The 12,735-nt window shown below is 37.0% G+C and overlaps 1 protein-coding gene across 2 annotated transcripts in view; it reads right to left on the bottom strand.

The window, feature by feature from the left end:
- CCDC171 (coiled-coil domain containing 171) overlaps nt 1-12,735 on the bottom strand; it is a 264,220-nt gene that overhangs the window by 83,292 nt on the left and 168,193 nt on the right. For both annotated transcript variants that reach the window (XM_059656616.1, XM_059656615.1), the window contains one exon: nt 11,023-11,077. In XM_059656616.1, coding sequence (XP_059512599.1) covers nt 11,023-11,077 — 55 coding nt within the window. The remainder of the gene's footprint in view (nt 1-11,022; nt 11,078-12,735) is intronic.

A 12,735-nucleotide genomic window follows, 5' to 3' on the forward strand; every position in this document is an offset into this window, starting at 1 on the left:
GGATTAGTGTTCACCATTCTATTTTCATCGTTATATTATTGGTTGTTTCTAGTTTGCATTCATATCCAGGGAGCTGTTGCTGGAATTTGTTGGGATTAATGGCTGTTCTATAGGAGTATTCTCCTCATATAAAAAGTCTCTTCCCTCTTCCACTTCATTCTCTCTTTTCGCTCTTTTTTTTTTTTTTCTCTTTTCTTTTCTCGCTTTTATTTTCCCCCTTCCTTTTTCCCAATTTCATTTTTGCACTCCCTTTTTTTGGTCCCTACTTTTCTTTTCCTTTTTCTCTTTTATCTTTTTCTCTTCCTTCTTCCTTATCCCCTAATTCTCTTAATTCAGGTGGTCACCTTTAATTGGGGTTATTAATATCGTGAATATATTTGTGTATAGTGCCTGGTACGTGGTGCCTTGTTGTGTTGTATTTTGTGCCTTTAAATCAACGCAGCAGATCCAAGCAACAGCAACCTCCTGAGCACCTCATCCTCTGCTGAGGAACAGCAGCTGTACGTGAAACCTCGCCCCACCAGCCGGAAGAGCCACCACAGCTGTGAACAGCACCCACCAGAGGAGCTGCTGCCAACTGAAGAGCAGCTGCTACCACAACCGCCCGAAGAGCAACCACAGACCAAGGAGTCACTGCCACCAAGGGAGCAACCACTGAACAACTCAACGTCTAGATATGTCAGTGAGATCAAACATGGGTAGACAAAGAAACCCCCAAAGGAAAGAGAAGGAGGACTCTCCAGAAAAGCAGTTAAGTAATACAGAGGCATGCAACATGACAGATAAAGAATTCAGAATAAGGATCCTAGAGTGCATAAACCGGATGGAGGAAAAAATCGACATCCTCTGCAAGAAGCAAGAAGAAACAGATGAAAAAATCGATAACATATGGAAGAAGCTAGAAGAAACAGATGAAAAAATCGATAACATATGGAAGAAGCTAGAAGAAACAGATGAAAAAATCAACAACCTAAGTAAGACCCAAGAAGAAATGAAGAGTGATATAGCGGCAATGAAAAACTCCATTGAAAGTATCAACAGTAGACTAGGAGAAGCAGAGGACCGAATAAGTGAATTAGAAGACAAGGAAGCAAAACACACCCAAAATGTACTGCAATTGGAGAAAAAAATTAAAAGACAGGAGGAGAGCCTAAGGGAGCTTTGGGACAACATGAAACGAAACAACATACGAATAATAGGAGTACCAGAACAACAGAAAGATGAACAAGGATTAGAAAACCTACTCGAAGAAATAATATCAGAAAACTTTCCTGAGGTGGGGAAGAAAAAAGTCACACAAGCCCAGAGAGTCCCAAACAAGGTGAACCCGAAAAGACCCACACCAAGACACATCATAATCACCATGGCAAATGTTCAGGACAAAGAGAGAATCTTACAGGCTGCAAGAGAGAGACGGAAAGTTACATACAAGGGATCTCCCATTAGATTGTCAAATGACTTCTCAACAGAAACACATCAGGCCAGAAAAGAATGGACTGAAATTTACAAAGTGATGCAAAGCAAAGGACTGAATCCAAGAATACTCTATCCAGCAAGGCTATCATTCAAACTTGAAGGGGAAATAAGAAGCTTCACAGACAAAAAAAGACTAAGGGAGTTTGTCACCACCAAGCCAGCAATGCAAGGAATGCTAAAGGGACTGGTATAAAAAGAAGAAATAAAAAGCTCAGAAAGAAAACAGCCACACACACACACACAAAGAAATGGCTACAAACAAGTACCTTTCAATAATAACTTTAAACGTAAACGGACTAAATGCTCCAACCAAAAGACATCGAGTGGCTGAATGGATAAAAAAACATGACCCATACATCTGCTGTCTACAAGAAACCCACCTCATTAGAAGGGACTCACACAGACTGAAAGTGAAAGGATGGAAAAATATCTTTCAGGCAAATGGAAAGGAAAAGAAAGCTGGGGTAGCAATACTTATATCGGACAAAATAGACCTCAAAGTGAAGGCCTTAACAAGAGATAAGGAAGGCCACTTCATAATACTAAAGGGATCAATACAACAAGAAGATATAACCCTGGTAAACATATATGCACCCAATGTAGGAGCACCCAAATTCATAAAAAAACTCCTGGAAAATATCAAAGGAGAGATCGACAACAATACAATCATAGTAGGGGACTTTAATACACCATTGACAGCACTGGATAAGTCCTATAGACAAACAATCAGCAAAGATACAGCAATCCTAAATGACTCACTAGATCAGATGGACTTAATAGACATCTTCAGAACACTTCACCCCAAAGCCAGAGAATATACGTTCTTCTCAGGTGCTCATGGGACATATTCAAAAATAGACCACATACTGGGTCACAAGCAAAGTATCCCCAAATTCAAGAAGATTGAAATCATAAAAAGCGTCTTCGCAGACCACGATGGCATAATATTAGAAATAAACTACAATAAAAACAACCCAAAATACTCAAACACCTGGAAGCTGAATAGCATGCTATTAAATATTGATTGGGTTACCAATGAGATCAAAGAAGAAATTAAAAACATCCTGGAAACTAATGACAATGAAAACACAACAATCCAAAACCTATGGGACACATTGAAAGCAGTCCTGAGAGGGAAGTTTATAGCTCTACAGGCCTATCTCAAAAAACAAGAAAAAATGGTAGTAAATCATCTAACTCTACAACTCAAAGAATTAGAAAGAGAGCAACAAGAAAACCCCAGAGTGAGCAGAAGGAAGGAGATAATAAAGATTAGAGCAGAAATAAATGACATAGAGACCAAAAAAACAATACAGAAAATCAATGAAACCAAGAGCTGGTTCTTTGAAAGGATAAACAAGATTGATAAACCTCTAGCCAGACTCACCAAGAAGCAGAGAGAGAGGACCCAAATAAATAAAATCAGAAACGATAGAGGCGAAATAACAACAGACCCCACAGAAATACAAATGATTGTTAAAAAATACTATGGACAGCTTTACTCCAACAAACTAGACAACCTGGAGGAAATGGACAAATTCCTAGAAAAATACAGCATTCCAAAACTCAATCAGGAAGAATCTAAAAATCTCAACAGGCCAATAACTATGGAAGAAATTGAAGCAGTCATCAAAAAGCTTCCATCAAACAAAAGCCCAGGACCAGACGGCTTCACAGGGGAGTTTTACCAAACATTCAAGGAAGAACTAAAACCTATCCTCCTCAGACTACTACAAAAAATTCAAGAGGAAGGAACACTTCCAAGCTCATTCTATGAAGCCAGCATCACCCTAATACCAAAACCAGATAAAGACAACACAATGAAAGAGAATTACAGGCCAATATCCCTCATGAACATAGATGCCAAAATCCTCAACAAAATCTTAGCAAATCGGATCCAGCAGTACATCAGAAAGATCATACACCATGACCAAGTAGGATTTATCCCAGGGATGCAAGGATGGTACAATATCCGCAAATCAATAAACGTGATACATCACATAAACAAACTGAAAGAAAAAAACCACATGGTCATATCAATTGATGCAGAAAAAGCATTTGACAAAATTCAACACCCATTTTTGATAAAAACTCTCAGCAAGGTGGGAGTAGAAGGATCATACCTCAACATAATAAAAGCCATATATGACAGGCCCACAGCCAACATCATACTCAACGGACAAAAACTAACACCATTTCCCCTAAGAACAGGAACAAGACAGGGATGCCCCCTCTCACCACTCCTGTTCAACATAGTACTGGAAGTGTTAGCCATTGCAATTCGGCAAGAAGAAGAAATAAAAGGCATCCAAATTGGAAAAGAGGAAGTAAAACTGTCCTTATTTGCAGACGACATGATATTATACATACAAAACCCTAGAGATTCCATCAAAAAGCTACTAGACTTAATACATGAATTTGGCAATGTAGCAGGATACAAAATTAACCCCAAGAAATCTGAGGCATTTCTATACACCAATAGTGAACTTTCAGAAAGAGAGATTATAAAAACAATCCCGTTTACCATTGCACCGAAAAAACTAAGCTACCTAGGAATAAACTTAACTAAAGAGGTAAAAGACCTCTACTCAGAAAACTACAGGACATTGAAAAAAGACATAGAGGAAGACATAAACAGATGGAAGAATATACCGTGTTCATGGATTGGTAGAATCAACATCATCAAAATGTCCATACTACCCAAAACAATCTATAAATTCAACGCACTTCCCATTAAAGTACCAACAGCATACTTCAGAGATCTAGAACGAACTTTCCAAAAATTCATCTGGAATAAAAAAAGACCCCGAATAGCTGCAGCAATCCTGAAAAAGAACAAAGTAGGTGGGATCTCAATACCAGATATCAAGTTGTATTACAAAGCCACTGTTCTCAAAACTGCCTGGTACTGGCACAAGAATAGGCATATAGATCAATGGAATAGAATAGAGAGCCCAGAAATCGGCCCGCACCAATATGCTCAATTAATATTTGACAAAGGAGGCAAGAACATACAATGGAGCCAAGATAGTCTCTTCAATAAATGGTGTTGGGAAAATTGGACAGATATATGCAAGAAAATGAAACTAGACCACCAACTTACACCATACACAAAAATAAACTCAAAATGGATAAAGGACTTAAATGTACGACAGGATACCATAAAAATTCTAGAAGAATCCAAAGGCAAGAAAATCTCAGACATATGCCGAAGCAATTTCTTCACTGATACAGCTCCTAGGGCACTTGAAACGAAAGAAAAAATGAACAAATGGGACTACATCAAAATAAAAAGCTTCTGCACAGCAAAAGAAACCATCAACAAAACAACGAGAAAACCCACTGTGTGGGAAAACATATTTGCCAATGACATATCTGATAAGGGCCTAATCTCCAAAATTTATAGGGAACTCATACAACTTAACAAAAGAAAGATAAACAATCCAATCAAAAAATGGGCAAAGGACCTAAATAGACACCTTTCAAAAGAGGACATTCAGAAAGCCAAGAGACATATGAAAACATGCTCAAAGTCACTAATCATCCGAGAGATGCAAATCAAAACAGCAATGAGGTACCATCTCACACCTGTCAGACTGGCTATCATCAACAAATCAACAAACGACAAGTGCTGGAGAGGATGTGGAGAAAAAGGAACACTTGTGCACTGCTGGTGGGAATGCAGACTGGTGCAGCCACTATGGAAGACAGTATGGAGTTTCCTTAAAAAACTGAAAATGGAACTCCCATTTGACCCTGTGATCCCACTTCTAGGAATATATCCCAAGAAACCAGAAACACCAATCAGAAAGGATATATGCACCCCTATGTTCATAGCAGCACAATTCACCATAGCTAAGATCTGGAAACAGCCTAAGTGCCCATCAGTAGATGAATGGATTAGAAAACTGTGGTACATCTACACGATGGAATACTATGCTGCTGTAAAAAGGAAGGAACTCTTACCATTTGCAACGTCATGGATGGAACTGGAGAGCATTATGCTAAGTGAAATAAGCCAGTCAATAAAGGAAAAATACCACATGATCTCACTCATTCGTGGACAATAGAGACCATTATAAACTTTTGAACAATAATAGATACAGAGGCGGAGCTGCCTCAAACAGATTGTCGAGCTGCAGCGGGAAGGCCGGGGAGGGTTGGGGGGCAGGAGGTAGGGGGGTAAGAGATCAACTAAAGGACTTGTATGCATGCATATAAGCATAACCAATGGACATAAGACACTGGGTGATAGGGGAGGCTAGGGGACTGTCTAGGGCGGGTGGATAAAATGGATACATATGTAATACCCTTTGTAATACTTTAAGCAATAAAAAATAATAATAATAATAATAAAAACAAAAAAAAAGAAATAAAGGTAAATATAAAAGTCAGTATTAATGTATTTTTGTTGTGTAACTCCTCTTTTACCCCTTTATAAAGGAGAAGGATATCAAATATTATACTAGAAAAGTACTATCTAACACACATAAAAAAGGGAGGAGATTAATGCAGAAACTGTGAAACAACATAGATATAATTTATACTAATAATAGAGGAATATGCAAATTGTCCAGGATGCCATCACAGTAACAGTAATGACCAGCAGGCTGCCTGGGGCAACAAGGCCGGCAGGGGGGTTAGTGAGGGATGACCCAACAACTGAACAGCAGGTTGTGTGGGGCAACCAGGCCAGCAGGGGGGTTAGTGAGGGATGACCCAACAACTGAACAGCAGGCTGGGTGGGGCAACCAGGCTGGCAGGGGGGTTAGTGAGGGACTACCAAACGACTGAACAGCAGGCTGCATGGGACAACCAGGCTGGCAGGGGGGCAGTTGTGAGGCAACCAGACCAGTGGAGTGGAGCAGTTGGGGGCAACCAGGCCAGTGGGGCTGGGGGGAGCAGTTGGGGGAGACCAGGCTGGCAGGGGGGTTAGTGAGGGACTACCAAACGACTGAACAGCAGGCTGTGTGGGACAACCAGGCTGGCAGGGGGGCAGTTGTGAGGCAACCAGACCAGTGGAGTGGAGCAGTTGGGGGCAACCAGGCCAGTGGGGCTGGGGGGAGCAGTTGGGGGAGACCAGGCTGGCAGGCAGAGGTGGTTAGGAGTGATCAGGCTGGCGGGGGGTGGAGGGGGGCAATTAGGGGCGATAAGGCAGGCAGGCAGGTGAGCAGTTAGGAACCAGTGGTCCTGGATTGTGAGAGGGATGTCCCAAATTGGAGAGGGTGCAGGCTGCACTGAGGGAACCTCCCCTCCGTCCCACCCCCACCCCACCATGCATGAATTTTGTGCACCAGGCCTCTAGCACATATATAAGAAAGGGTAAAAGTCCTTCATTACCACTTGATTAAACTCTCCAATTAAAAGTTGGTGATTGGTAGAATGGATTTAAAAACATGATTCAACTGCATGCTCTCTACAAGAGACTTATCTTAGATACAGATGGGTTGAAAGTAAAGGGATAGAAAAAATATTCCATGCAAATAATAACCAAAAGAAAGATGCAGTGGCTATAGCAGTGTCATACAAAATATACTCTAAGACAAAAAGGTTTACAAAAGACAAAGAAAGATATAAAATTATAAAAAGGTGAATCCACCAAGAAGATATAACAATTTCTATATATACATGCATTTAACCACAGAATCACAAAATAAATGAAGCAAAAACTGACAAAATTGAAGGGAGAAATAGTTGAACAATGATAGTCAGACTTCAAAATCTCACTTCAATAACAGATTAAACAACTACACAAAAGATATCCAAGGAACTTGAAGACTTGAACAATACTGTAAGTTAACCACACATAACAGATATATACAGCATATTCTACCCAACAACAGCAGAATACACATTCTCATTTTAAATGCTCTGTAACATTTACCAAGACAGACCATTTTCTGGACCACATAACAAACTTTAATAAATTTAAAAGAATTTAAATCAAAGTATCTATTCAAACCATACAGAATTACATCAGAACTCAATAGTAAAAAGATATGTAAAAAATGCCCAAATATTTTGGAAATTAAAACAATGAATAGATCAAAGAAGAAATCACAGGGACATTAGAAAATACTTTAAGATAGAGAAAAAAAACATAGCAAAACTTATAGATGCAATGAAAATAGTGCTCATGTGGAAATTTATAGCCGTAAATGCCTACATTAAAAACCAAAACCAAAGCCAATGCAAAGGCTTTGAAGGCAAAGAAAGCAGTGCTGATATGAGTCCACAGCCACACACAAAAAAGAGAAGATCCCCATGCCACCCACCTTCAATGGACCAAGACAATGCAGCTCCAAAGGCAGCCCAAATATCCTTGGAAGACCACCCCAAAATAAAGAGTTTGACCACCATGCCATCATCAAGTTCCCCTTGACTATGGAATCAACCATGAAGAAGACAGGAGACAACAATAACTTGTGTTCACTGTGGATGTCAAGGCCAACAAGCATCAAATAAAACAGACTGTGAAGAAGCTCTGTGACACTGATGAAGCCAAGAAGGAATGTGCTTCTTTGGATATTGCTAACAAAAGTGGGATCATCTAAACTGAGTCTAGCTGGCTAAATGTAAGGGAAGGGAAAAGAAGAGGAGAGGAGGGGAGGGAAGGGGAGGGGTCGGGAGGGGAGGGGAGGGGAGGGGAGGGGAGGGGAAGGGAGGGGAGGGGAGGGAGGGGAGGGGAAGGGAAAAGAAGAAGAGAGGAGGGGAGGGGAGAGGAGGGGAGGGGAAGGGAAAAGAAGAGGAGAGGAGGGGAGGGGAGGGGAGGGGAGGGGAGGGGAGGGGAGGGGGAGGGGAGGGGAGGGGAGGGGAGGGGAGGGGAGGGGAGGGGAGGGGAGGGGAGGGGAGGTTCCCAAACCAATAACCTAAGGGTCCATCTTAGAAAAGTAAAAAAAGTAAAGTAAGCTACTAGTGAACCCAAAGCAAACAAAAAAGGACATAAATTATTGGAGCACAGACAAAGGAAGTAGAGAAGAGAAAACCAATAGAGCAAATAAAGAAAACCAAATGTGGTTCCTTTGAAAGGTCAACAAAATTGACAAACCTCAACTAGATTTACCAAGAAAAAAATATTAATAAGTTACTAAAATCAGGACTAAAAATGGTGACATACAACTGATCTTATAGAAATAAAAACAATTCAAAAAAAATGAACAATTGCATGTTCACTTTCCAGATGAAATTTGTCTATTTCATCTAGATAAGCTGGATGAAATAGACCAATTCCTGGAAAAAATGCAAGCTACCAAAACTGACTCAAAAAAAGAAACAGAAAATTTAAATAGGTAAACTGTGCTAAAGAGTTTGGAAGTAAACACAACCATTTTCACTGTCCCATAAAAGAGCCTGGACAGCTCTAGTCGGTTTGGCTCAGTGGATAGAGAGTCAGCCTGGGGACTGAAGGGTCCCAGGTTCGATTCCGGTCAAGGGCATGTACCTTGGTTGCAGGCACATCCCCAGTAGGGAGTGTGCAGGAGGCAGCTGATCGATGTTTCTAACTCTCTATCCTTCTCCCTTCCTCTCTGTAAAAAAATCAATAAAATATATTTTTTTTTAAAAAAAGAGCCTGAACACTCCTCCTTCTGTACTACTCTTAGTTTCTCTAAGACAGCAAAATGCTACTACTAGACAGTCCAAAATGACCAGAAAAATAAACTGAACTTTGGCATGTCTGCATAACAACATGTTGCACCAACCTGAGACTTTCAGAGAAACCCTCTGGGCCACTTCCTTCTGATCCATTCATTCTCACCCAAACTTTGAATAAAAGAGAATTAGCTCAATAATCAATTAAACATTCCTAAATTTTTACTTCAAGCTTTAAAAGTAATTGATAATTTAAAAACCACTATATAGGGACGAGGTGGCCGAGTGGTAAAGGCGATGGACTGCTAAAAACCACTATATAAATAGAAAATTCCAAAGACATAAATCAAAATAATTATTAAATTTTAAGGGAAAAGCCATAAAGAAAAAGTAAATCTACAGTGGCTATAGTCCAAAGCTGCAGACATCTTTCTTTCTTTCCATATGATACAAAAAAAAACAAAAGATGAACTATAATGAGAGAACTGTATGATTACAATTGCCCTGTTGCAATCAGTCTTTATTATATTTAAAATATATATTTTTCCATTCTCATAAGGAAAGGATAATATATATATATATATATATATATGATATATTTGATATATAATATAATATATATTATTGATGATAGTTTTTCTCTGGTGTTAATATTCATTGCCTAAGATAGATACTATTCAACACATTTTTCTTCTAGCTGGGAAAAAGAACAAACAATTGGATGTCAAAAGTAACAATAACCGTACAAAAAGGTATGCCATATATACATGACATAATTGATTTTTCCTACCCATGGTACAAAAAATATCTAACCAAAAATGTCTCTTTTCCTACAAATCTAAATTTCAGATTTCCAGCACATGAGTTTGCTGTGACCATATTTAAACTACACTGACTGTGTAAACTTTTTAAAATGAGAGATTAGAGGGGGGGAAATCATAATTTCAAACAACTATTATTTTAAAAAATAGCTTTTAGAATATTAGATGTTTTTTCCAAATGCTTTAGTGATATGAAATAATGTGAGTCATTTTCAATATAAAAGAATATGGAGGCCCAATGTTTCCAAAATGTTAAAATATATTAAATATTAGTTTGCTATTAAATATTTCCTTAAATTATACTATATAATAAATTTGATTGGCAATATTATTCTAAATATGATTCATTCATAAATTCCATATATCTTAAAAGTACTAGGTATTTATGTTTTCAACAAATTGTCAATTTGACAATAACAGAAACTCATACATAACATTTCTCTATTTTTAAAATAGTGAAATAGTGACTACACCATCTTTGAATTTGAAGTGCTAATAAAATACACAGCCAGTTAATATATTGTTTTTAGTAATAACATAGTATCTTTATAATGCTGCTCATCATTGCAAATGAAAAGTCAATTTACCATATAGAAGTAATTGAATTGAAGAATGTAACATTATTAAATATATTAAATTTCTACTTTAAAAAACATTCTTGTAAGAACATAAATTACAACTTGGAAAACATTACTGCCCAGCTAAGATATATGAGTATTGCCAAATACAATACATTATGTCTCTGTCTATATATATACATGTATAGAATAGTAGGTTTAAGAGTGGTGAGAGGTTAGACAGTGTGGTCAAACATTTTATGATTATGAGACATGTAAGAATCTTAATGACCTCTGGTTCATTCAGCAAAGACCACAAATAATTCAAGTGCAATTATATCAGTTTGGGGAAACCGCTATTTTCATAGTTTTATCATGTTCACGACGTGAATTCTGAAAAAGTTATACAATGTAGCACTGTATAATACAAATTTTCAGTCATTTGAAAGGACCTTTTGCTCACTTATTTTTAAAGAAAGTACAAGATGAATTAAAGTGGTCTGCACTTAATAAAAATAATGATTAGGAGAACTGTGTCATAATACAAGTTGAACAATATTTAAGAAAAATTACAATACCTTATGAAGCATATTCTCTACTGTTCTCATATGACTGGCAACACAATCTTTGTCTCTAGAAAGAAACAAAGATTAGGTGTTAGTAAAACCTATACCTTACTATAAATGTTATACATTTTTAATATAAGTTACTATTGTTGAAAAATAAAGGTTAGTTATCATTGTACTCCTTCTAAAAGCATAAAACCTAACTACACTCACTGGTATATCTCCACAGTTAAACCTTTTTTTCCCCATATTTAACTCTTATCTTCAATCATATTGCCTGTCATAGATTAGAGGAGGGAAAAAAATCTTAAGGGCATCTTCAAAGTTAAAGAAGTGAAAAGGAAAGAAAAATAAAATCATGGTTATTTAATGAATTAAAATGTACTGAAAATGCTAAACTTTTACTCTTTTTATTTATAATAAAAAAAATTTAAATATTAGTGGTAGGGATATAGTATAAATGGCCATACTATGCAAAATAATATTTTCCTTCTGTAGTCTTTTTTTGCGATAATAAATGCACAAAAACTGCCTATGACCTTGACTAGAACTAGGCAAAGTTACTAATTTCTTCTACTGGATTTACATATTGAATTTGGCCTTAATAATTAAGTAAGAAGTTTGGATGAAAATGCTAAAGACAAAAATGTAATGTTAAATTATAGACTGAAAACCGGAAGCAATCAATGTATTAGCTCTTCAAATTTCACAGACAAGCAAAATTCTTGAATTAGCAGCAATGTTTTGATATAATATGAATCTGAAGGTTTTATAACCTTGTTTTCCTTAATCTCAGAATTTTCAGAACTATAAGGCACACTAGAAATCACCTTCTCATTTGGCCTGAGGAAACTTACCACTGAACAATGAAAACAAAAACCCGATTTAGTCAAATTTATATTTTTCTCTATGACAATTGTATACACCTAATACAGTAATGCAATGTTATAGAGCTTTATATTTTTCAAACATGCCACATTTTGGCCTTGGTAAACTGATTTTTTCATTATGTATGAGCAATTTCCCAAGCTCACTGGCAAAGCTGTGGATATCTTAAGTTTGCAGATTCTCCATACTATGATTTAGTTCACAGACTATATTCATATTTCATGATAAGCATTTAATGAGAGTTTGTCTCAAAAAAGTTTAATTAATATAAACATTTTTGTAAGTATAGGAATCCAGAATTCCAAATTTAGAAAACACTTATTTTATTAAAATTAGACGTTTCTTTAATCCATAAATAGATTTTCTTTAAGCCATGCTGTTGTACAAAGGACTGTCTTAAAGTACTCCATGTAATTTAATGTGGGGAACAAATAAAAATGCCCAAGGGAACTGTTCAATTTGAACTTCATGGTGTATGTCAACTTGATTACCTGGTAAAAGAAAAACACTCCCATCACATTTATTAGTTGCTCTCTCTCTGAAAACTGTATATTTTTTCTATTTAACATATCAGAATAGACAGCTATAAAATTAAATGACTTTTCAATGATCAATATGTTTTTAGTGCACTTAGAAAGATGCTATGATATACATGTTGATTATATACTAACATTTTTATGGAAATATTACTTGCAATATTAGTATATTATAATATATGCAGAGCAAAATTTGGAAATAAGTGGGACAAGAAGGGGATAGGAATATGTAATAGAAGAAACTCCGCAAAACTTTTAAATAAAGAGACTTACATTTCTTATTAATAAAAGCAGGGTTTCA

The sequence above is a fragment of the Myotis daubentonii genome, chromosome 11 (assembly GCF_963259705.1).
Source record: "Myotis daubentonii chromosome 11, mMyoDau2.1, whole genome shotgun sequence".
Taxonomy (NCBI): domain Eukaryota; kingdom Metazoa; phylum Chordata; class Mammalia; order Chiroptera; family Vespertilionidae; genus Myotis; species Myotis daubentonii.